Source organism: Harmonia axyridis, chromosome 4 (assembly GCF_914767665.1).
Source record: "Harmonia axyridis chromosome 4, icHarAxyr1.1, whole genome shotgun sequence".
NCBI lineage: Eukaryota > Metazoa > Arthropoda > Insecta > Coleoptera > Coccinellidae > Harmonia > Harmonia axyridis.
Window position 1 is genome coordinate 14,232,082 of NC_059504.1, and position 26,937 is coordinate 14,259,018.

Genomic DNA, 26,937 nt, shown 5'->3' on the forward strand with positions numbered 1-26,937 from the left:
TTTCGCCAAAAGAGTGTTGTTATTGTATTCAACATTCGAAAGGATCTCGTTGGACTAGGATATCAACTCGATTAATCTACACGACAATCTGCGCCCGTTATGGATTGATCGATAATCGAAGATCTAGATTCCTACGATAACCTTAATCTCATCTAACCATGCAAATTTCTTAATCTATAAATCTCGATCTGCCGAAAGTTATAATTACGCCGTTTTTCTACTTCCAGATCCGAGATGAATTTGCTAGAAATTTTTTAATTCGCAGCTTGCAAAACGCCTGCATAGGAGCGCCTTTCTGTTACACCACTGTTGAAGCGACGTAACTTAGTCGTTAAAATATTCATATTTTCCTACCGTGCATAATGATAGTCTTTAATTTCACTCCAGATACGCCTACTAATTAAAAGGTGGCCAGAGGTACACATCTTTCGTTATCTTTTATTGGCGTTAGTGGATGCAAATGGGATTAATTAGTTTGATAGAAATTCTTGTTTTTATAGATTAACGAGAAGTGGGTAAGGTGAATCTATTTAGGAGATTCGATTAGCGAAAGCGGTTCAGTCTTTTCGGACTGTTCAAATGCTGAAGAATTGGAGGAAATATGCTTTGCAAGAATCAATATTGCAATTCTCACAAAAAACGATATTTATACCAATGAGAAACTTCAATATTTTTCGGGATACGGTCCTGTGAACTCCCGACCTATATTTGACGACCTAGATACTGACCTGTTGCGAAAGGATTCATTGACATCGATAGTAGCTCTACAAAAGCACTACTAATAGTTACGATGTGATCGTCAAGGTCACAAGTTCTGTCAAGTCACTAATCGCGGCTTTCCGCTCGATTAGTACAATACAAATAAAAATATTCTATATTATTTGTATTATAAAGTCTGGCTGCGAAATCGTTTCGCATTTTCAAATAGTACTTATGGTGATTTCGCACTCAGTCAGTTGGATCCACTCGTTCGGTTAGGTAGGGTTCAATTACAGCTGAAGCGCTTCAGATAAATTTAAATTTTATTATCTTTCCGATCGAAGTGAAGTGCAGGAATAATTGGTGTTAATAAGGAAATACTTTAAATAACTCGAAATCGTTTTGCGTCTCACAGATCATCGAATACTTCAGACAGTGTTGTGAAATATCGTGCTGTGATATAACTTTCAATTTCAAATTCTGTGAACTGTTATAATGGGACTCCTGTCTGAGGGTAGTCCATTATCTTGGGAAGAGACCAAAAAATATAGCCAACATGTACGCGAGCATGGTATTCAACAATTTATTAATCTCTACAAGAGACTGAAAGACAGACAAGGGGATGTTTTAAAATGGGGCGATGAAGTTGAATACATCATAGTGAAATTTAATGACGAAAGGCAAGAAGCAAAAGTTAGTTTGAGAGCTAAAGAAATTCTGGCTATTCTGACAGAAAAAGAACAAGCGGATCCTTTAAGCTGTAAATCTTTGTGGAGACCAGAATATGGAGCTTACATGGTTGAGGGAACACCAGGTAAACCGTATGGGGGTCTATTGGCACATTTCAATATTGTTGAGGCTAACATGAAGATGAGAAGAGAAGAAGTAACTCAGCTTTTGAAGGAAAATGAATGTGTTATGTCTATCACTAGTTTCCCAAGGTTTGTGGCATATTCACTTTACTCTTAATTTTTGATGGACACTTCATTAACTGTATGATTTTATCATCATAGAATGCTCTATTTAACATGGAAAAGAGTTCATTCGTAATGTCAAATCATTTCAATCCTTCAGTTGATTTTTCTTTATCAATCTTCTTGTTTAAATTTTTCATTCCAAAACTTCATAGTACACTATAGAAACAAATGATATTCTGAAGTACCTATAAATTGTTCAAAAATTGTTTTGGGTCTGAAAAAGTTTTAATGTTTTCAGATTGGGCTGTGAAAATTTCACAGAACCTCCTGTCAAAACAACTCCGGATGAGGGTTGTACCAGATCATTATTCTTTCCAGATGAGGCAATTTATTCTGGACATCCTAGGTTCAAGACATTGTCAAAAAATATACGTATGAGGAGAGGTCAAAAAGTTTCTATGAACTTGCCTAGTGAGTAATCCATTATTGCTTTGAAAATTAGGGAATCTTTGAGAGTTTTTAAATTTTCATAGTTATTTTGGAGAATTTTCAATTTTTTATTGTGAAATATTATGAAATATTACCGAACAGTTTCAAATTCAAAGAATTGGAAAATATCAGGAAGTTTGGGTTATCAATTAAAAATTTACACGGCAATATTGATTGTTTCTGATTACTCACCTTTGGGATATTGCTTATTGTTTAGGATGTTATCAGAGAGCTCACGGAATCGCATTCGATATTGATAAAATACTCAAGTTTCCTTATCTTGAAAATTTCCTTCAAGGAAAAAAGTATTTTTAATTAAGAACAAATGGCACTCTAGAAGTTTCAATATTGATTTGGAATTGTTTACAGATATCAAATTATGAAACCATATCTTAGGAATGTCATGATTTTTCAAATTTTTTCATTGCAATTGCCTTGATTGAGAATATTTGTTAGATAATCCCATACTTTTGTATTTTTGTAGGGATATAAGGATATATTTCACTTATTTTATTGTTTGTTTGGATGATTTAAGTTCCTATCCATCCTATGTTTGTGAAAACATTCCATTTAAAATATTTCCCCTTTGCAATTTTATCTTAGTTTTCAGAGATAAAAAAACTGTGATCCCCGTAGATGATTCTTACAAATATTCAAAAGCTGCCCTGCCTGATCATGTATATATGGATGCGATGGGCTTTGGCATGGGCTGCTGCTGTTTACAACTCACATTTCAGGCCTGTAACATTAAAGAGGCAAGGACTCTTTATGATCAACTCACTCCATTATGTCCTATAATGGTAAGTCAAAATATCTCATTTTAATAGTGCTGATAAACCTTGTACCGTAAAAACTATTTTGAGAATTGCTTAGATCTAGAAGAATATCAAGGCCATAATCACCAAGAGCTCAAATTAATTCATTCAGTAGTTGAAATAAACAGTAAAGTACAATAAACTCATTCATAAATACTCTATATATAACTTCATTAAAGTTAATGGTGAAAAGTTTTAAAATTTCTATTTGATGATTATATGCAGGTTATTGGAAGCAATCAAGTGCAAAGATAATAATAAAAAACGATTTTAAAAAATTAAGATAAGACAGTGATGTAATTATGTGATGATGAAAAGCATCCTGAGGTTTTTTTGATAAGCTTCTTGGCCGGACTTGATAACTGCGAAGTGATTTCTGGATTTATATTCGCAGAGATAAAAGATATTCCAAGAACTCTTAATAATTCTCAGAAGTTACAGGGTGTTTTCAAAAAGAAAATGAGAAGTAGAGTATTCATAGTAATATTTAAACAAGTTTTTGTGAATAATTAGGATGATTATATAATAGTTCTAAGACATTAAGGGATAGTCAAAGCCAATATCCACCATATTGATACATCTAAGATCATTAGGGTGGTATGTCCATTCGCTTTTACAAGATTGCCTTATTTTCATTTAATTTCCATATCATTCTGTAAAGCGCTCATATCAAATTTCCGTGTTGTGTCCATGACAGTTGCATTAAATAGCGCCACCTATGGAAGAAGGGCGAAACACTAGGAAACCCTGGTCCGATCTAATGAGTGGACACATCAGTATTTTTAGACATCTAAGATGCATAAAAATTAGTGGACACACCAGTATTCAAATATATCTTAGTGAGATGTCTGAATTCTATTCAGGTGACCCAAACTTGAGATTGCCAATAGTTTCCCTTTCTTCTGTAGATTGCGCCATTGATTGAAATTGTCATATTTCCATGAAAACGACAGCGGAATTCGATGTAAGCGTCATTGAAAACTATGCTTAAATCAAGTGAAGTAAAATTCAAGAAAACTGGTCCCCTAAAAATCGCCAGTTATCTTAAATTTTTTCAAGAGTGAGTGGACACACCAGTTTTTCTTGACATCTTGGTTTGATCTGAGCAGACATAGAGCTCTTTGGAAAGTCATAGAACTTCGCGTTTTTCTTATACAGCGCTGGCCATAGAATCAGTTTCCCTCATCCCCTCGAGAAAACGGTGACTTGAAGATTTTTTTCAGTTGGCATTTACTGCTGCCTCCCCAGCACACAGGGGGTTCCTCACAGACGTCGATTGCCGGTGGAGCATCATCGCAGCGTCCGTCGACTGCAGGACAGACGAGGAGAGGGGGTTGAAGCCGCTGAAGGAGAACAAATTCGTGATCAAAAAATCTAGGTACGATTCCATAGACTCCTACCTGTCTCCGCAGGGGGAGAAATTCAACGATATTCCCTTGATCTACGACCATGAGGTGTATCAAAAGTTGAGGGACAACGACATAGACCACCTTCTAGCCCAACACATCGCCCACCTCTTCATAAGGGACTCCCTGGTGCTTTTCTCAGAGAAGGTCAACCAGAATGATGAAGAGGACACGGATCATTTCGAGGTGAGTTAAAATATGTAAATTGATTCAGTAAATCATCACTCTTTTTGAGTTTAGACTTGAACTAGTGCTTATAATTTCGTTAGGATGCTTGTATCAGGTGTGTGAATAAGTCTTTCCCGTTTTTTGTAAAAGATGGCGCCACCAATACTGTGCGAGTATTTAATGGTTACATACGTCATAATCAAAGCTTATTCATCTGTCAACAATTCCACACTAACACATTAGTTGAAATTTTTTCGCATCATAAATTTTTGAAATCGTGAAAATGTCGAAATTTGAGCCGAGTCGACGTCATTTGCGGGAAGTTTCACTTTATTGGTTCAATTTGAAGAAATCTGCTGCCGAGGTGCATCGGTTGCTTCAGGAAGTTTATGGAGAAGGTTGTGTCGATGATTCAAGTGTTCGCGGATGGTTTCGACGCTTCAAAAGTGGCGATTTCGACGTGGAAGACAAGGAGCGTTCCGGGCGGCCGCAAATCTTTGAAGATCAAGAATTGGCGACTTTGCTTGATGAAGATTCGTGTCAAACGCAAGAAGAACTTGCTGAAGCATTGGGAGTTGACCGAACAACCATTTCCAAGCGTTTGAAAGCCATGGGAATGATCCAAAAGCAAGGAAATTGGGTGCCGTACGAACTGAAGCTGAGAGACGTCGAACGGCGTTTTTTCACTTGCGAACAGCTGCTTCAGCGACATAAAAGAAAGGGTTTTCTGCATCGTATCGTGACTGGCGATGAAAAGTGGATCCGTTACGATAATCCGAAGCGAAGAAAATCATGGGGACTACCCGGCCATGCATCATCATCGACGGCCAAGCCAAATATTCATGGCGCCAAGCTCATGCTCTGTATATGGTGGGACCAGCTAGGTGTGGTTTACTATGAGCTTCTGAAACCGAATGAAAGGATCACAGGCGAGGTCTATCGACGACAATTGATGCGTTTGAGCCGCGCACTGCGAGAAAAACGGCCACAATACTCCGACAAAGTTATTTTGCAACATGACAATGCTCGCCCACATGTTACACAGCCGGTGAAAACATACTTAGAAACGCTCAAATGGGAAGTCCTACCCCACCCGCCGTATAGTCCAGACATTGCTCCGTCTGATTACCATCTCTTCAGATCGATGACGCATGGCCTGGCTGACCAGCACTTCCATTCCTACGAGGAAGCCAAAAAATGGGTGGATGACTGGATAGAGGCCAAACCGGTCGAATTTTTTCGCAACGGGATTCGTATGTTGCCAGAAAGATGGGGAAAAGTTGTAGCTAGCGATGGCCAATACTTTCAATAATTCATTTGTAACCATTTTTTCACAATAAAGGCTCAAAATTTGAAAAAAAACGGGAAAGACTTATTCACACACCTGATATTTTTCGAATTTTTAGACGGGGATGGTCTTAAGAGGTAATACCACCACATGACTGGTCAGTTCTAAATTATTGATTTTTCCTCTTATAACCACCTATGACGATATGACAATATGTATTTTCAATTTGCGAATGTTATTAACTTTTTGGTTTTTCGCAAAAGATTTGATGATATGATCAATGTACAAAGCACTGATATATTTTTTAAATATTCCTGAAAACAACTCAAAAAAAATCATTACAAAAGAGTAAAAACTATAATTTTGTAAGAAAGTAATCGACCATCGTACAGTGCTGCCCCCTACTTATATGCTTCGTAAAGAGGAAGAGGATAAAGTGAATTTACACCGTACAAAGTTTGGTCATCGCAGGAGCGCCAGAGGGAAAATGAACGGGTATCTAATGTTTGGCTGATACATGGAAAGCCACGTGGTGGGAATCCCTCTTAAATGTTAAGATTCGACCCACTGAAGACGAATCTGTAGTCAAATATCCTTATTTGAAATTTAACGTTCCATTTCGTTAAAATTCTTCCGTTTTTTCTTGTTGCAGAACATCCAGTCGACCAACTGGCAGACCATGAGGTTCAAGCCCCCGCCTCCCAACTCGACGATTGGTTGGAGGGTGGAGTTCAGGCCGTGCGAGGTCCAACTGACCGATTTCGAGAACGCGGCCATCGTGTGCTTCGTGGTTCTACTGACCAGGGTCATCCTGTCCTACCAGCTGGACTTCCTGATACCGATCAGCAAGGTAAATTCCGAAAATCCGCCCTCCACAATCGAGAACAGACGCGGAACACAATAATATCGGCTCTAGGAGCGAGCCCTGAGGGACGCCACATACTCAATGCGACGGTTTCCCTTCGATTTCAGGTGGACGAGAATATGGTAAACGCGCAGAAGAGGAACGCCTGCGCGGAGGGTCTGTTCTGGTTCAGGAAGGACATCACCACTCAAGTAAGCCCGCCTGAAGCCAGCGAAGTCTGTCAGACGAGCAAAAGTGGGCAAAACCTATGCGACAGTTATGCCAAGATGACCGTGAACGAGATCATCAATGGGAAAGTGAGTAATTCAGAATGTTATTCATGTTATTTCAGGCGTCTCTATTTGAGAGGCGGCAATTCAGCCCAGTTTTCAACATTCCCTGCAATAAAAATCTCCAAATCGGCTTCACTAAACCGCCGCCTGTATAATAAATAAAACAGGACATCCAAACCAATATGAACTGAATTCCCTATTACGTTCATTGGAAGAGGGATAAAATCATTAGGTATTTCACAAAAACGAGAAACAACAATACCTTCGCTTTCGAATTATTTGGAAGCCGATGTTTAAACATTCCATATATGGAAAATTCCTAATTTTGCATTCGAAACTACTTACTGTTAGATGTCAAATGTTTTCAGCGGAACACATGTTTGTAATCCCAATTAGTTATCGAAACAATACTGAAACTTTGATTGCCCTACTGCCCTTTGTATCTTGGGGTGTGATAGGTAATCATTCTTCGGTCGTAAGCGGTGTCATGTGGATGTAAACTCAGATATAGTATATGGCCGGACAGAATCGACTTTAACGACAGATTCATCTTCAGTTTGTTGAACTTCATCATTTGAGACCATGTCCCGATCAAATTTAGATCCGAAAGCCGATAAAGCATTCGGTGAACAAGCGCAAAAAAACCTTTATAAAATACAAATAGAAACAGTCACATATGTTTGAAATTTCAACATAAAAATTGGTTTAATTCCTGATTTGCTTCTAAAAACACTGCAAATCGTACATTATGTTATATTAATTCCTCTTTCAGTACAGGTATCACAATTTGTATAAAAAAAACAATAAATTTGAACACATTAACACAATATATATTGTGAAGAATGATAAATTAGTAGACCATTATAAATTCAAATTAAAACGCTCATTTATCTTCAAGGTATCGAGCTAGCAAAAAATGCAAATCATTATTCTGATACAAAATTACATAAGATTATGACAATGATTTGCATTTTTGGATTGAAGCGAGGTCAAAGATGAGTAGTTTCAAGTAAGGGATGGGATATGATTTATAATATTTGTGTGTTTTGTTATCATTATCGTCTATCGCTGGAATACAGTGAGGTAAGCAGTGGAAGAATTGTCGAGCGTTGTTTACCGAACAGATCGTTTTATGGCAATGTTTGTAATTTTCTGATTTTAAATCGGGACTCACTGATGAAGAATCCGTTCTCAAACAAATTTGATTCTGCATGTCCGTTCGACCGTATAATAACTTTCGAACGGAAGGACCTATATGCTTGAGATTTTCAGGGTTGGTTCAAAGCTTGAATAGTGCCCTTAAGTTTGTTAAAGGGGAAAATCCTACTAGGGGTTTCGTAAATATGGCCGTTCATAATTTTGTTTTCCTTTTAATTTCAAAACTGCAGACTTGATCAAGATGAAATTTTGCATTTTATGTAAAATAACAATTTCAAACTTCATTTAAATTTTCATGTTGATCTCTTATAGAATAATAAACATAGATAGAGGGAGTGTGCGCAATTTGTGTCCCCAACATGGTTAGATTACGTTGTCGGATTGTGATATATTTTCAAATCCACAATTTGACTATATCGTTATAAATGTATATTATATTGAATGAAATATGTTTATTTGAGTTTTTTCCGATTAAAGATGCAAATTTGAATATTTGGAATCCGATATTTTTCCTAATTGTCGAATTTATAATGAGCAGAATATTTATTATTTTCTGTATCTACCTTCTGAAATCCAAGGTTTGGCAACTTTTGCTCTCCTAGTGACATCGGTCGTTTCACGTCGTTTGCCGCGCTTGAAGTTTGTTTTCTGAATTTCTAATATATTTAGGTATTTATTTCAATATATTTTGAGTTGATATGAAACGTTGATTATTCACTATGGGACATAAGAAGTGCGTTCTTTGTGGAGAAACTCGCGAATTGAGTGAAATAGCGTATCACTGATATGTTTTTATTTCCGCGCGCTTCATGTCAAATTTGATAGATCATGTTGGGGCCAAAATTTGCTTACTGAATATGATATATGCTCCCTCTGTTTATTACTCTGAGTGATCTCTCAACCAGATCCATAGAAAAATCAATTTTTCGCTGATGACAAAAATTGCCGGAACTGATATTTTCAGTGAGATAACAGTTTCAAGCTATCTACAAAATTTCATCAGAAACATGGAGAATTCGGGAAGAATATTGGAAAAGAAATACCCAATATATTCATGATTAGACATCTTATCGAGTTGAGACCTTGCGTTTTTTATTTATTTACACGGATGAACGGTTTGAAGTTTGAAGCAAGGCTATGCAAATTTCTCAGATGGAAATATTGAATGTATAGCGTACAGACTTATTCATTGATTAAATAATTGACTGACTGGTTGATTGTCTCAAAACAAAACAATACATCTGGTATTTAATTTATTATATTATTTTATCTTTGTTGGTGAATTGTGTGATCCTAGGCATTGTGTGATCAAAATAGTAAAGTAAGTAGTTAGTACACACACACTGCATCTTGCGTGAAAATACCTTAGTTGACAATTTGTCCAGAATGAAATATGCAATAAAATAGGTATTCGAAAATACGTCATATTAAAATGAGGCTCGATTATGTAATTAGATATAGAATAATGATTTCAAGCTACGTACAAAATTCGTGTTGATAGCTTTAAAGAGCCTTAAAAAATACGAGCCGAATATAAAAAAAAAATCAGGAAAGCACTAACGTGAAGTCGAGAACTTTCGGAGCTCGTTCTTTCATGCGCTAATTGCGCCCTTGGAGAACACATATACCTGTATTTAGGGATTCACGGCTTGGCTTGAGCTGAACTTGATTATAAGTGAAGCTCAAGTCAAGTAGTAGTTTTTCAATCTCAAGTCAAATCAAGTATTTATTTATCGAGTAGTTACTTAACTCATATCAAGCTACTTGATTTTTAGCACTTTTATTGTGTAGTGCCACATCAATAAAAAAAATGATGAAATGAGAAGAAACCTTGCAAAAAACACTTTATTAAACTTATTGTATAAAAGAACGGAAAATATCAACCTTTTTGGAATAGAAACATAAATTAAATCACTATAAATCATAAGAAAATGAAAAATAATAAAGTTTCTTAATATTGAGAAACATCCAGGCTTTGTTTGATTTCATAATTTTCCATCCAGGATCTAAGACCATAGTATTATACTATGCTAAGACACATTAGGCATCTTATAGATTTGTTGCCTAACCTATTGCGGGTTTTTGTAACTGTGAGAGCAGCTCTGGAAAATTGTCTTTCAGCAGTAGCTGAAGATGCTGGCGTTGATAAAAAATCCTTGGCCATTTTGGCTAAGTTTGGAAATATATTTCTGAAACTACCAAAATCTACCGATAGATTTCATAGAAATGTGAGAAAACTACTAATAAAGTCACATTGGCGAATGCTTCATTCTCTCGGCGCTCAATGAATCCCCTTATTTAGTCTAAGCGCGCACGAGATTGCAGAAATATATGCATTGCGACACGTGCATATCAAGATCAAGTAGCTTGATATCAAGTCAAGCAATAAATATCTGAAATCAAGTCAAGCTCAAGTGTGTAATTTTTCACAAGCTTGATTTTCAAGTGAGTACATAGTTGGTTAAAATGTCAAGCTACTTGGCTTGATGAATTCCTACCTGTATGTGATCTCCAGGAGTACGTTTTGCGCATGAATGAACAAGAGCTCAAAAACTTCTGACTTCATGTACTCGTTTTTTTTTAATTGAAGAAATAGTTGAAATGTGGTTGTATATGTAGAGAGCACCTCTGTTGCCAAATCATCAACTATCGATATCGATGTCTCATCCATACTACTACATATCTATAATAATCAGCTACCGTCAATCTCGATTACGTCATCGAGATTAATGGTATTATCTAGTCCCGGCGTCAATTTTAATGTAATAACATACCTGCGAGTTACATAGCTAAGCTATCTTATCATCGACTTGTAAATATCTGATACAAGTTTTTGCTATTATTCTATCGATTTTTTTTTAACGATATCCGACACACTTGAAGCTTGATACGCACGAATTGCGTTTTGCTTACTAGCTCGGCGGTGCCCTATATACAGGGTGATTGAATTTTTAGAAGACGAACTTCACCAATGAATTACATATTTGGCAATTTCGATTGAAATTTTAGTTTCATGACGGATACACTAGCTGATCAATTGCTGATTTAGAACTCAACTCATTTTTTTATTGAGGAATACCGAATGAAACTAGGTGCGTCCTCGATTCAATTGTGGTATTTTGAATTTTTGAAATCAATTCGAGTATGGTTCTCATTGGAGTAAAGTATACTCCATCCTTGTGGTATCTCCTAAAAATATAATCAAATGGATTGGGATCTGACGATATCGGAGGACATGGGACTGGACAAATTTCTGAAGTGGAGTCTTTATTAACTGATTATAGCTATGTGTGGAGCGTCATTCATTTGTATAGATGCTTTTATTATAACACTGAAATATTTTTCAAAAAGTATTCTATAATAGTAATTTACGTAACAAGTCCGGAAAATAGGGTTTTTTTGGACGAATAGACAAAATTCCAGGACTCGCTTACGCTCGTCCTGGAAGTCTGTGAGTCCAAAAAAACCATTTTCGGGCGTGTTGCGTACAATATTTTTTCGGCAACCATGTAAAATAACACTATCGCTGCTGCTTTCCATATTTTATTGCGATTGCGATAAAAAAACATGCAAATTTTTGACAACTAATTTCATATGAACTGTCAGCCGTTATCTCGGTTGCTATGGATTCTATGATTCTTTTCCGGCCTAGTCCGGGAAGTACGTACTTTCCGGACTAGGCCGGGAAATGCTACTTTCTCAAAGCGTCCGGGAAATGAGCACTTCCCGGACGGTTGCCGAAAAAAGTATTTTTTTATGTAACAAGGGCCGATATGAAAACATTATTTTTACAGACCACTTGTACATACAGAGTTGGTTCTAAAAATTGATTGTTAAGGATCAGTTTTCAATAGTAACTAACCAATCCAAGGGTCTAAGTTCTTTTTGTGGCTTCTCACTAAAGAAAAACCTTATTTTCAGGAGGGAGAGTTTCCAGGTCTGATACCATTGATAAATAATTACCTAAGCAGTATGGACGTGGACGCAGATACACATTGTACAATACAGCAATACCTAAAGTTCATCCAAAGAAGAGCATCAGGAGAAATACTCACCACAGCTTCCTGGATAAGGAAGTTTGTAACTGAACATCCTGACTACATGTAAGTATAGGGGTAAGTTTGTACCCTTAAGGTTGCAAGCTTTATTAAGGTTCTATCCTTTTAGAAACCTTATGAAAATATTTAATACACTTTTGGAAAATTATTTTCTGTAAAAAAATTTTTTCAATTATTCCAAAACTACCTTAAAGAAAATTTTCAATAGTGTGGAACTATGCTTCCTATTTCTTCTTCTTGTGCAACTGTACTTTTTGACATGGTAGTATTTTATTTTAATAGAGCAATTTATTTCTTTAGGCAAGACTCAAAAGTGACCGAGTCCATAAACTATGATCTGTTGAAAACCATAGATGCAATACAGTCTGGCAAAATGAAATGTCCAGAGCTGCTAGGAACAAGCGTTATTTCCAAGACGAGGGAAAACATCCCAGCAGCAATGACGAAGGACTCTTGCGCTTAATAAGTGCCACACGTTTTATTTAATTTTTTCACTTAAAAGTTTACGTCTGGTTACGTGAACTAGAAAATAGAATTTTCTCAGTATTCCAAGAATAACAAAGGGCATTTTCATAAATATTCCTCTATTGTCAATTTCTATTTTGTTAATGTTTTTTAAATATTTTAGCTTAAAAATATAGGTGAGTGGTTTTTATGATTAAATTGATTTTGAAAAATCTGTTTGTTTGTCTAACCCCAATACAGTTTGCGAAAAGTAAACAATTTTCCTGAAATTTTGATTGATATAAATTTGAAGTATTATGTAGAGTGGTGTCCACTTAAACTGGCAAATCAAGCAGTCAGGGAATAACTTGTGAAAATTGTCATTGTCTATCATTTTTCATAAAACCTGATGATTCTGACCTTCTGGCAGCCAAATGACTCTCAAAATTGAAATCTGACACCATTTATTTGTTCAATGAATAATTGTGGTGAATACCTACATAACATTTATTTAAGATGCTAGGTACCTATATGATTTATCATAAAATATTATACAAAATATTAGTTCTCTATAGAATGATTTAACATTTGTTTTCAACAATAAATGACACAAATAAAAATTATGGAATATAATATAAAATATTGTTCCTATGTTGAACATAATTAACATTTGTTTGAAAGGTTCAGTCTGTTTCGACTATATCATTCATATATTTAATTCTGCTGATGATCGCTGCAATTGTAGCCTTCAAAAATTGTGCTGAATATTCTCATCGCCAGAAACAGGGTGGTTTACTCTACCGTTGAATAAGATGTTCGTTCCATGCGTCATAAGTGTCATGAATGGGTGGTTTGCTACGAAAACATCTGGCATACTCTCTACCATGAATAATTCTGAAAATGTTATAGTTTTTTAGAAGTGATGAATTCATTAATGGGAAATCTTTTTTCTATTATCAATATGGAAAAGGTTTCTTATACAGTAGAATGAAAAAAAAAATTCAGATTGATTAATATACATTTTTTGTTTTTGTATCTCTACGAAGAATAGAGTTTGTAAAAGTAAGGAGAGGAGAGCTAGTCGTGCTCTATGTAGGCTTTGTTACTGTGTTCCATCGCCATTTCAGGCATAGCATTATTAATTTTTTACCTTAACACATTATGAAAAAAATATTTGCTTGATAGGGTTAATATACCTGACTATATGGATCCTTCACTGGTTTTCCCTTAGGAGCAATATTCTCATCTCCAGAAATGGGATGAACCACCTTACCATGGAATAAAATATTCGGTTTTTGCAGCAAAAGTATTATGAAAGGGTGATATGCTAAGAAGTGAGGAGGAATTCGTAAAGCTTGATATTCGAACATCATTCCTGGAAATAGGAAAGTTCCAAATTCATCATCGCTATTAAGACAACTATAACTGATAATACAGGTAGGTAGATGGTTTTGAAGTGTGTAGTTGTGATGTCTTGGCATTTTTGCTAACATAAAAATTGGTGAACACACATATTCAAAGCAGATCATTAAGCATACATTGAGTGAAAAAACCACATTTGAAACATAGAACAACCTCTCACCAAATAAGAGTGAAAAGTTTCTGATTGGGCATCATAGCTAAATCCATATTTTATTGAATTTATTTGTAAATACCCCGCATGATTGATAAAATACAAGTATCTACTAGTATAGTCAATATCTTCCAAAAGAATAAATTAATATTATGATTTATGACGATAGAATTTAAAGGATAAATTATATGCAAATTTATCATGTCACACGATGTGTCATTTATTAAAAATGCCATTTAAATTATTCATTAATAACAATTCAATATTTATAGTATGAGGCAAAGGTTTTTGGATTCCCCAAAGGTGCTTTGATATTGTCACCAGATACAGGGTGTACAACTTTCCCGTGGAATAAAACAGTTGATGCTGATCTGAGGATGACAATAAAGGAGTGATCAACACGAAAATAGTGGAGCATTGGGATCGAGTCTCTCTCAATGAGAATACCTGGAAAAAATTATCATTAGCAATAATTATGAAAAAAAGGAGAGATATACAAGGTGCAGCAGGACTATTTTGAAACGGCTATTATTCTCTATTAGTAGGATTATAATACAATACTGAGCTATGAAAGGATGGATATGAATCTGAAATTTTTTTCTGGGGAAAAATAAAAGATTTGTTGTTTATTGTTCATTCATTAACTGAAGTTGTTTCATTTGTTATTTTATTACTGATGACTCAGTTACTATCACCAACCATACTTGAAAATGCCGTCTGGACAGTGGACGTTTAATACAAAACCTACTTAAACATTTTTTGTTTCTTTTTTTTTTGTACGGAATCAACACTAGAGAGAATAGGAAATATTGTAATATAGGAGTAAGAATTTATTCTTAAAACAGTTGAACACAGTACGACTATAAGACTAGACATAAATAAAAAATATTTCAATATTAGTAAAATATAAATACAAATATCATCTTTACATCACTTTTTTGCCTAAGAGTATTCAATTGTTATGGATGATGAAATTATGAAAATCAATTAAAATAAAATTTCTTGAAAGCTTCACATCTAAAGCGTTATATTGATTATATGAGAAAAAGGATCCTTGACGGGTTCTCCCCTAAGAGCTATGTTTGCATCACCAGATACAGGATGGCTCACTTTACCATGGAATAAAATGTTTGTTTTGTGTTGTAAAAGTATTATAAAGGGATGGTCTGCTAAGAAGTAGTGGGGAATATGGGCACTCAAGAGGGCGAATCCCATTGCTGCAAATCGAAAAATTCTAAATTTAGCTTCGGTAATGAGATATCATCTATTGAATATTTTGAACATGTAGATTGTTAACTATTGTGGGTTTTTGTTTGCTCATTCATTTTGAAGTTATGTAAAAAGAAAATCACATTTAGTGGATGAGTTTTAAACTATTGTATTTACAATTTAACTCGAAATTGGTGAAATATTTCATCTATATTTCCTAAAGGTATATACAGGGTGTTTCCTAAACATGCGGCAAAAATTCAGGGGGTTGTTCCTTGGACTATTTTAAGCATGTTTCGTCCTTGGATGATTTTTGAAAAACCTCTTTGTTTCGAAGATACAGGGCGAACAACATTTTTCATATTTTTAAAATTAATAATGTTTAAATAAAAATGCGTACCGCACTGTGTTTACTAAGTAGGTACAATTTATGGCCTGCTCGTTCCCCGGACTTAAACCCCTTAGATTATTTCCTATGGGGCCATCTAAAATCATTAGTTTATACCCCTCCAGTAGAAAATGTGGAAGACTTGCGAAATCGGATCATTGCTGGGTGTAACTTAATAAGAAATGATCCTGGTGTTTTTGAAAGGGTTCGGCAGTCAATGAGGAGAAGATTGGATGCTTGTATGCTGGCTAGAGGTGGTCATTTTCAACAGTTTTTGTAGGTTGAGTTGAATTTTCATGTAATTTTTCATAATAAAATGTTATTATCTGAAATTTTGTTTCCCCTATATCTTCGAAACAAATAGGTTTTTCAAAAATCATCAAAGGACAAAATATTCTTAGAATAGTCCAAGGAACAACCCCCTGAATTTTTGCCGCATGTTTAGGAAACACCCTGTATATACATATATTATCTTTATTTCATAAGTATATTATAATAATATTACTATCTTTAACTCAAAAATACATTATAATAGACGAAGACGTTTTATTTATTCATTGTATTACGTTATTAGATTGGTTTTCTTATTACTGATGATTGCTACTATATTGTGTTAGTATGCTTGAAACTGCCACCTCAATAGTTCATTCCATAAAATTAGCATATTTTGTTGGGTTCTTGACACTTCATTCTTCATTGTCATGGATACAAAGGGACCACTGTAGTACTTATTGAACTGAATGAATTCATTCGAAGGTATGATTGAATATCCTGATGAATATTGAGTTATTGGACAAAGGATAAAGAAAAATGTCAGATTCTGATGAAATATTTCTGTTAATACAGACGTTTTCTTTACATTTTTTGCTTAGAAATAAAATATAAAAATTATCAATGATTGTATTGAAATTATCAATATAAAGCCAAATATCTTCTGTATATCAATGTCTACAATTTAACATAGATGTTATGGGCATATGGGTCCTTCACTGGTGAACCTTTAGGAGCAATGGTACCATCACCAGATACAGGATGGCTCACTCTACCATGGAATAAAACGTTTGTGTTCTGTAGCATGAGCACTATAAAAGGATGATCAGCTAAGAAGTATCGAGGCATAATAGCAATTGGTAACACGATTTGTATTTCTGCAACAAGAATCAGTTTTATTGAAATGTAAAAAAACTGGCCAAAAAATCCCATTGAGTACTATTCTATACTGGGAGGAGTGAATTTAGATAGTTTCTGGATTAGAAATGAGTCCGCTCAGTGATTATGTTTTAAGTATTATTCTCAATGAAGAAAGAACCCTTTGAAGCTCAATTTAAACTAAGGAATCATACAAGCATCAAGAAAAAATGGCATGTCAAAGAAAGCAAATCCAACATTCCTAAATAGTAAAGATGCCCAGTCTTGAGTGCAGACTTTTAATAAATCTTCCTCGAATGCAAAAGAAAAAAGTCTTTTTCACCAAGACAATGCTCTTCGTCACAAGCACTCGGTGTATTCCCCAGATCTGGCTTTTTGCAGGCCTCAATTGAATGCTCCAGAGAAAGAAATTTGGCTCTAATGGTCGAGGTTAATACCTTATTTCGAAAGCACAGAAAATATGTTGAAAAGTTAAAAGATCCTTGGAGTACATATGAATCGCTCTTGAAGATGACTATGTTAACAAATAAATCCAATCATAAAAAAATTTTTACTGCTTTATTGAGTAAAGTGTTAACTCGAAATAGGAGTTATAGTTCATCTATTTCTTGAAGGTATCTTACTATCATTATTTCAGAAATTCATTATAATCGTCGAAGACGTATTTTTGTTCTACAGACATCATGCTGAGATATTAGATTCGTTGTCTTATTACTGATGACTTCTATTATGTGTCAGTACCTAAGCTTAAAACTGCCATCTCATTATTTCATTTCATGAATTTGTGGGTTCTTTACGAAATCATGGTACTCTACTTCATTATTATCATGAAGCCAACCCTCAAAGAATCACCGAAGTGTTGGAGAAACTGTAGTATTAAATTGAATATATTCGTTCGAAAGTTAACATTGTAAACAAGGTGAAGAAAAATCTTGATATGATATTATTGTTTATACAGACATTTTCTTTACAGTTTTTTTTTTGCTTAAGAATAAAATATAAAAAATAGCAATGATTGCATTGTGAGTATCAAAAATAAAGTCATATCTTCCGCTAGTCAATATCTACAGTTTAACATGGATGATATGAGCAAAGGGGTCCTTCACTGGTGCACCTTTAGGAGCAATGTTACCATCACCAGATTCAGGATGGCTCACTCTACCATGGAATAAAACGTTTGTGTTCTTTCGCAAGAGCACTATGAAAGGATGATCAGCTAAGAAGTAGCGGGGCATAGGGGCACTTGTTAACACGAATTGTATTTCTGCAACATTAAGAATCGTTTATGTTGAAATTTATAATGTAATATAGCGTAAAGCTGGCCAAAATTTCCCATTGAGAATCATTTTTTACTGATAGAAGCTACTAACTATAATTCTACCCCGATGGAAGGCATTTAAGATAATTTTTGGATTAGAAATGCATCATCCCAGTGATGAATATGTTTTTTATTTCCAATGAAGAAAGATCTCTTTGAAGCTTAATTTAAATTTAGGAAACATACAATCAAGATAAAGCCTCAAAGAAGATACATGCCAAAGAAAGGAGATCCAACATTCCCCACTCCGAGTATTCATGGAAAATGTGTGTATAGAAGTGCAAATGTGTAAGTTCCACATGAAAACTGAATATTCAGTTATAAATTAGCTTTAACAAGTTTATTGCAAAATTTTTTCATTTCCTTCTAATTTATCAGACTGTAGAGTTGTTAATGATCTAAATGCTCAGTTGTGAATAATAAAAAAATGGGTCATTGTGAAAACAGTCTACGAGATTGAAGAGTTAAAATTTCTTTAATTTCCATCATGCGTGTTAGTAATTTTACATAATTTCATGAATAATTCAAGACACATCAGTCAATAAGAGGCACACCACTTTTTTTCTTGGTAGTACCAAGCTTCGAAAGATGTCAAAATTTCTGATCGAGTCTGGATCGAGATATTGATGAAGTGACGCTATATTTGTTATTGTTTGAAAAATGGACAAAACGAGTTTCTTGTTTTTGATGAAACACTGGTTTTTGAAGAGAAAAAATAGTGTACAAGTAAAGCAATTGCTTCAGACTTCGTTTCATCGACAATAATGGTAAATGTTGGTATGCTTGTTGCCCGAATTCTGTAGTTGTTACAGAAAACATCAAAAAAGTCTACTAAATGGTTTTGAGTGATCGTAAATTGAAATTGCGTGAGATAACAGAGGTGTAGAAGATATCAGAAGAGAATGTAGGTATTCAATATTTTTTGTGAATCATGAAAAACCTTTGCTCGAAATAGGTGCAGCGCTTGCTCACCGCTGATCAAAAGAAAGAAGGTTGATTCCAACGCTGCTTGGAGCTCTTCAAGCGGAATAAAAAGAATTGTTTGATTCGTTATTTGACATTGAATGAAACATGAATTCATCAGTACACACTCGAATCAAAGCTGTCTAAAGGTACCAAAATCTCAAACAGCAGCTAGCAAGGTTATGGCATCCGTATTTTGGGGAGTGCATGGTATATTGTTCATTGAGTACCTTGACAAAGTTAATATTACATATTCATTGAGTACAGAAATTAGCATAACACGTCCTCAAATGCAAACGAAAAAATTCACCAATACAATGCTCCTTGTCACAAATAGATTAAAACCATGAGCAAATTGAAGGAATTGCGCTTCCAACTGTTTTATTCTTTTTCTCCAGATCTGGTCCCTTCGATTACTGGCTTTTTGCAAACCTTAAAAGAATCCCACAGAAAAAAAAGAATTTTCAAGAAAGAATATGTTAGGCCCTTGACTTATTGAATGAAGTGTTAAATAGTGATAAATACTGAAACGGAGAATAGTATCGAACATGTTCTAGTAGAGATACTTGCGAAGTGATAAATATTCTTAAAAATTTGAATTATTATCATTTCGAATAAGTACCCGTTTCAATAAAATTCAAGTTATATCATACCTTCAATTCATCTGAACACTTTTAGGATGAGACATCCTACCATAAAAAAGAATTTCGTCTTTGAATTTCAAGTTTAAAATGAACGGGTGATCAGCTGAGAATCTTTTCGTTAAGTTTGGGCGCGGTAAGGGCATCTGTATAAGAATTCCTGAAAAAATTTGACAGGTATTCACAAAATATAACATTATATGGTCCTAGACAGATTGATTTGTAATTAATTGAATGGTGGTTATTTGGTGGTAATCCATTTGATTGATATTGATTGAATACAAGTTAATCTTATTCCCACTATCTTATTATGTTTCAGTGACCCTTTGCTTGTCTGAGAGATGGAGTCGATGGCTACACATCTTTGGGAAGATCGGACGCCTTGGGATATGAATTCGACCATAAGTAATAATCATCATGCTACGCTATGGAGATGGGTGGTGTAGATTATAATAATAATAAGTAGTTAGTGAGTATATATGTATTATAATGCAAAATGCTGATCTTTTAGGTATTGCAAGGACGGTGAGGAAATTCCTAGGAGGTGACGAACAGATCCAAGGATCAGCGAGATCATGTGAGTGTGGACCAGAAGTTCGACTAGGAACAGAGGGACCACAAGGACCGGACACGACCGAGCTCTATCCTTACGATATTTTAAATATCTGGGGTCGAGTGAATGTTCCTCTTGTGTGCATATCGATTTATTTGTGATTAATTAATTGATTTGGTCTCAACTTGATGGAAATTCATGTATGCCATTGCTGAAAATCCTTTATTCAATATGCCTTACAAAATAATCCATTAATTATTACAATTTAATGCTGTTGATATGTGAAAGAGTGTTTTGTTGGTTCTCCTTTAAGGGGCTTTAACATTGTCAACGGATACAGGGTGTACAACTTTCCCGTGGAATAAAATAGAGGATCCCGATCTGAGGATGAATATAAATGGGTGATCAACAAGGAAATATTGTGGCATTGTTTCGTCAATTGAGTCGGTGTAGAATACGACAAGCCCTGCAAAAATTATCATTAGAAATGAATTCGAAAAAAAAGGAAATATACAGGGTGCGACAAAAAGTAGGATGATTTTGAAATGGCTGGTAATTCAATCCGTCTCTATGAGAACGTCAGCAGTGCATTTGTATGAGCATTTTTGAGCGCTCGTTCCTCTTACAGTTCGCTGTAGCATTTCGTAACACTGTTTGTAATTTTAGAATTTTGAGGCGGAATGGCCCCAAACGATAAGTTTCGACTTGCTGATGAAAAATTCATCCTCAAATCCGGTTTTATTCGTCTGTAACAACCTAAGGGTTGTCTCACCGGTCTCCACTGTCACCAGACTGTATACAGGCTGTTCTAAAAGCTCTATGACAAACCTTGACAGATGATATAGTTGTGTCCATTCTAAACATTTTTTTTCTTATAATGGGTGTTTTGTTTCGAGGTATATAACTTTAAGTTGGCATTACTGTTCAAGATGGCGACCGATTCAATAGCTGTCAAGTGATTTATTCTCAGTTTGGTTTGGCAATTCATCATGAATAGACTTACGCCTGAACAACGCTTGCAAAGAATGCAATTTTATTTCGAAAATAATGGTTCTGTGCGGAATACGTATCGCGCACTACGTCCATTTTATCGTTTAGCGATGAAGCGCACTTCTGGTTGAATGGCTACGTCAACAAACAAAACTGCCGCATTTGGAGTGAAGCTAATCCTCAAGTGTATGTCGAAACACCGTTACATCCAGAAAAACTGACTGTTTGGTGCGCTTTATGGGCTGGTGGAATCATTGGTCCGTACTTCTTCAAAAACGATGATGGCCAGAACGTTACAGTCAATGGTGATCGGTATAGAGCCATGATTACCAACTTTTTCATTCCTGAATTGAACAACCATGATGTCCAGGAGCTGTGGTTCCAACAAGACGGCGCAACATTTCACACAGCTCGTGCCACAATCGATTTATTGGAAGACACGCTTGGTGACCGCTTAATTTCACGTTTTGGACCTGTGAATTGGCCTCTAAGATCTTGTGATTTAACACCGCTAGACTACCTTCTGTGGGGCTATGTAAACTCATTGGTCTATGCGGATAAGCCACAAACCCTTGACCATTTGGAAGACAACATTCGCCGTGTTATTGCCGATATACGGTCACAAATGTTGGAAAAAGTCATCGAAAATGGGACGTCCAGATTGGACTACATCCGAGCCAGCCGTGGCGGTCATATGCCAGAAATCATATTTAAAATGTTATGCCACAAGATTATCTTGTGGATAAATAAAATTCATGTCAATCGAATAATCCATCGTTGTTTTATTGCAATTTGAAGTTCTATAGCTCTAAAAAAAAAACACCCTTTATTTCTAGGTATACTAGATATATGGAAACTGATGTCGGTCTCTGAGGGACAATTTTCATGAGAAAATCATTGGCGAAAACCGCAAGTCCATAGCTATCACCGTTACATAGTTACAGGGTGTTTTTCGAAAATGCTCATTTTGGAAATATTGCTGCATCTATTTTTCTGTTGAGCAACTTTTTTCGAATACGTATCGCGCACTACGTCCATTTTATCGTTAAGCGATGAAGCGCACTTCTGGTTGAATGGCTACGTCAACAAACAAAACTGCCGCATTTGGAGTGAAGCTAATTCTCAAGTGTATGTCGAAACACCGTTACATCCAGAAAAACTGACTGTTTGGTGCGCTTTTTGGGCTGGTGGAATCATTGGTCCGTACTTCTTCAAAAACGATGATGGCCAGAAAGTTACAGTCAATGGTGATCGGTATAGAGCCATGATTACTAACTTTTTCATTCCTGAATTGAACAACCATGATGTCCAGGAGCTGTGATTCCAACAAGACGGCGCAACATGTCACACAGCTCGTGCCATAATCGATTTATTGAAAGACACGTTTGGTAACCGCCGAATTACACGTTTTGGACCTGTGAATTGGCCTCCAAGATCTTGTGATTTAACACCGCTAGACTACTTTCTGTGGGGCTATGTAAAGTCATTGGTCTATGCGGATAAGCCACAAACCCTTGACCATTTGGAAGACAACATTCGCCGTGTTATTGCCGATATACGGCCACTAATGTTGGAAAAAGTCATCGAAAATGGGACGTCCAGATTGGACTACATCCGAGCCAGCCGTGGCGGTCATATGCCAGAAATCATATTTAAAATGTAATGCCACAAGATTATATTGCGGATAAATAAAATTCATGTCAATCGAATAATCCATCGTTGTTTTATTGCAATTTAAAGTTCTATAGCTCTAAAAAAAACACCCTTTATGACAGCAGAGAGGTGTATTTGGCAGGGACCACAGAATTGCAAAAGTGACGATTCTATTGTTGAAAATTTGTTGACAACAACACTAAACATGAAGGATTTGATAGTTTTCCGGAAAACTGATTCTCTGAATTAGAAGGCAACAATAAAATTACAATTATCGAATTTGATAATGTGATGAATGGATGCTCTTTTTGATAGTCGTTTATTGAATATGTTATACAAAAATATAAATTCATTCCAATTTGATATTTGTAATATGTGCAAAAGAATCTTTCACCGGCTCCGCCGAAGGGGCTTGAACATCATCACCAGATACAGGGTGTACAATCTTCCCGTGGAATAAAACAGATGTTGCTGATTTGAGAACGAAAATGAAAGGGTGATTGACCAGGAAATAATCGGGTATTATATGATATTCTATGAGAATCTCTGAAAAAAATCATTATTAACAATGATTTCGGGAATAGTAGGCATGAACCTTCACCGAAAAATGGAATTTAGCTGTGTGAGTTCTGAACTAAGTAGAAGAATATATGAAGAAACATATCTTTGAAAATATTGAAGAACATGCGTATCCTAAAATAAAGTAAAAAGACGAGTACATAACTTGGAGCATACTCCTCATGTTTATCGGTAAATTATTCTATTCCCGTTTGGGGCTTAAACACAATCGTTTTACAGCAGTCACTACGATCCGCTGTGTAGGTGTAGGTGTATAAGACAGGAAACATTGTGTTGTGATGATTTCATCAGTTATTCAAAATTGGTTGAGAACGCCACTACAAGAAATAAACGATTTTATGGTTTTTAAAAACTGTTTGATTCTTCTGCTGATTCACGCATTTTAAACAAGGCAATAATAAAATTACAATTATCGAATTTGATAATGTGATAAAAATATGTCATTGTTGACTTCTTTTATTGAATATGCCATACAAGTTCATAAATTCATTCCAATTTGATATTAATATCATGTGCAGAAGGATCTTTCACTGGATCCGCTGAAGGGGCCTTAACATTATCACCAGATACAGGGTGTACAACCTTCCCGTGGAATAAAACAGATGTTCCTGATTTGAGAACGAAAATGAAGGGATGATCTACTAGGAAATAATCGGGTATTGTAGCTGATTCGGCCACGATAATAACCCCTGAAAAAAATCATTATTAACAATGATTTCGAAAGTACATAGTAGGCTTATACATTCACCGAGAAAAGGGAAGTTGTTATGTGAGTTCTGGGCAAGAAAAATATATGAATAAACACCTCTATGAAAATATCGAAGAAGAATGCAACATGCTAATTATAAAATAAGTAATAAGACGATTACCTACCTAATAAGTAATATTTCAAAATGTGGTGTGAGAATTATAAAGAACAACGATGAACAGCAATTTTTCGTTACATTGAAACTTCGTTAGATTTCCAGTTTGAAATTATTCTGGATGAAATAACAGATTATGAATAATGAAAATGAAAAAATTAGAACTGCTATAATATTATAACTTCGTGCACAATTTTGTGTTAGTAGTGGCGTCAGAACTACAAAGACTGAAGCAGAATATCGAAAAAAAAATGATGAAAGCATAGACGTGAGGACAGGAGCTTTTGATCGCTCCATCATTCATATGTCAATTGTGCTCTTGGAGCAATTAGCGCATGAATAACGAACAGCCAAACGCTCCTCTTTACCAGTAAATTATTCGTTAACCGTTCGGGGCACAAAGCCAATCGTTCTACAGCAAAATCACCGCACTCCGCTATGGAGCTCAGAGGTGTATAGGGCAGGGACCAGTGAGTGCCAAACTAACGATTCCACTTTTGGTTAAAAATTTGTTGAGAACGCCACGCTTAAACATGAACGATTTTATGGTTTTTAAGAACCGTTTGATTCTTCTGCTGTTTTACGCATTTCAAACAAGACAATAATAAAATTACAATTATCGAATTTGATTATGTGATAAAAGATGTTATTGCTGACTGTTTTTTATTGAATATGTTATACAAGATCATAAATTCATTCTAATTTTATATTTATATCATGTGCGAAAGGGTCTTCCAATGGTTCTGCTAAAGGGGCTTTAACATTGTCATCAGATACAGGGTGTACAACCTTCCCGTGGAATAAAACAGATTTTCCAGATTTGAGAACGAAAATGAAGGGGTGATCGACTAGGAAATAATCAGGTATTATAGCAGAATCAGCTACTATGAGAATCCCTGAAAAAAATCATCATTAACAATGATTTCGAAATTAGAAGGCATATACCTCCACCAGAAAAAAGAAGGTTCTTGAGTTCTAAACTAGAAGAATATATAAAGGAACACATATCGAAGAAGATTGCAACATGCTGATCCTGAATTAAAGTAAAAATGTTCCATCCATTTTTCTCTTACTGCTGTTATTCCTGATATCCCATCATTAAAAATCGAGTTTGAACTAACTTGTGTTTTTATATTTTATACGTACAATCAATGCCTTAATCAGAGGAATTAAAAAATAAAAAAAAATTGGCACATTTCTTTAGGATAGTTATTGACAAAATAATATCATAAAATGATCACATTTTTGAATCGATAAAAGATAACATTATATGTGAAAGTTGTCATCTAAAACGACATATCTGCGCTCAGTAGTAGATTCCTTGACAGGATCGCCTCTTGGAGCTACACTGCTGTCTCCAGAAACAGGTTTGGTACACTTTCCAGCAAATAAGAATGTAGATGACTCCTTCAGAATTAATATAAAGGGATGGTCAGCCAAGAAATAATTTTTCTCATGAAGTGCAAAAGTTTTGATAGAAGTACCTAAAAAGACGCGATATTAGCATCCAAAATAATCATCCTCAAATTGTTAGAAAAGCAAACAGGTGTCACACCAATTGTAGTTATTCAATGATTATGTACAAGGAGGGCCAAATAGGACACTTTTGAATGGGAAGTCCTATTTCTAGGTATACTAAATAGATGGAAATTGATGTCGGTCTCTGAGGTGTTTTTCGAAAATGCTCATTTTCGAAATATTGCTGCATCTTTTTTTCTGTTGAAAATTTTTCATTTCTGTGAAAACCATTTCAGAGCAACTTTTTACGTAGAATTCAATGACGTTATCAATTTTCTGCAAACTGATATATTTCATGAGATATCGCTATGAATTTTTTTTTTGATGGGAAACCCCGTATATTTCTACATATTTCGATAGAGCTGAAGATTACCATTCCAAAAATAAACCTATACCTCTAATAAAGATGAAGCATACTTGGTATTTTTCTGATAATATTAATGATCTATCCTTATATTATAACTTTAATTCTTCCTTAAAGGTAAAGGTCTAAAGACGTTAGGTCAGGCGACCTATCCGGCTACCTGTTGGGACATTGTAATGAGTAATTTTTTTTCGAGATATATAACTTTAAGTTGGCATTATTGTTCAAGATGGCTACCAATTTGACAGCTGTCAAGTGATTTATTCTCAGTTTGGTTAGGCAATTCATTATGAATAGACTCACGCCTGAACAACGCTTGCAAATAGTGCAATTTTATTTCGAAAATAATGGTTCTGTGCGGAATACGTATCGCGCACTACGTCCATTTTATTTTGTTTAGCGATGAAGCGCACTTCTGGTTGAATGGCTACGTCAACAAAGAAAACTGCCACATTTAGAGTAAAACTAATCCTCAAGTGTATCCAGAAAAAGTGACTGTTTGGTGCGCTTTATGGGCTGGTGGAATCTTTGGTCCGTACTTCTTCAAAAACGATGATGGCCAGAACGTTACAGTCAATGGTGATCGGTATAGAGCCA

The 26,937-nt window shown here is 35.3% G+C and overlaps 2 protein-coding genes across 28 annotated transcripts in view; one reads left to right on the forward strand and one right to left on the reverse strand.

Annotated features, from left to right (window-relative positions):
• Positions 1–785: 785 nt before the first annotated feature.
• LOC123678262 (glutamate--cysteine ligase) lies at positions 786–12,812 on the forward strand. The gene is made up of 8 exons (XM_045615175.1): positions 786–1,640; positions 1,915–2,087; positions 2,709–2,905; positions 4,144–4,512; positions 6,435–6,632; positions 6,755–6,943; positions 11,999–12,180; positions 12,436–12,812. Exons 1-8 carry the CDS (start codon positions 1,195–1,197, stop codon positions 12,596–12,598), a joined length of 1,917 nt encoding a protein of 638 aa, XP_045471131.1. The 5' UTR covers positions 786–1,194; the 3' UTR covers positions 12,599–12,812.
• A 381-nt stretch (positions 12,813–13,193) lies between these two features.
• LOC123678263 (antichymotrypsin-2-like) overlaps positions 13,194–26,937 on the reverse strand; it is a 35,339-nt gene continuing 21,595 nt past the window's right edge. For 4 of the 27 annotated variants that reach the window (XM_045615226.1, XM_045615191.1, XM_045615176.1 and 1 more), the window contains exon 4: positions 25,650–25,942. In XM_045615226.1, the coding sequence (XP_045471182.1) occupies positions 25,725–25,942 (218 nt within the window). In that variant the 3' untranslated portion in view covers positions 25,650–25,724. Of the gene's footprint in view, positions 13,474–13,775; positions 13,955–14,347; positions 14,600–14,967; positions 15,370–16,567; positions 16,898–17,830; positions 18,163–19,832; positions 19,981–20,576; positions 20,840–23,321; positions 23,563–24,035; positions 24,285–25,106; positions 25,355–25,649; positions 25,943–26,937 lie in introns of those variants that run through there. The other 23 variants (XM_045615181.1, XM_045615184.1, XM_045615223.1 and 20 more) reach the window with 14 other exon arrangements.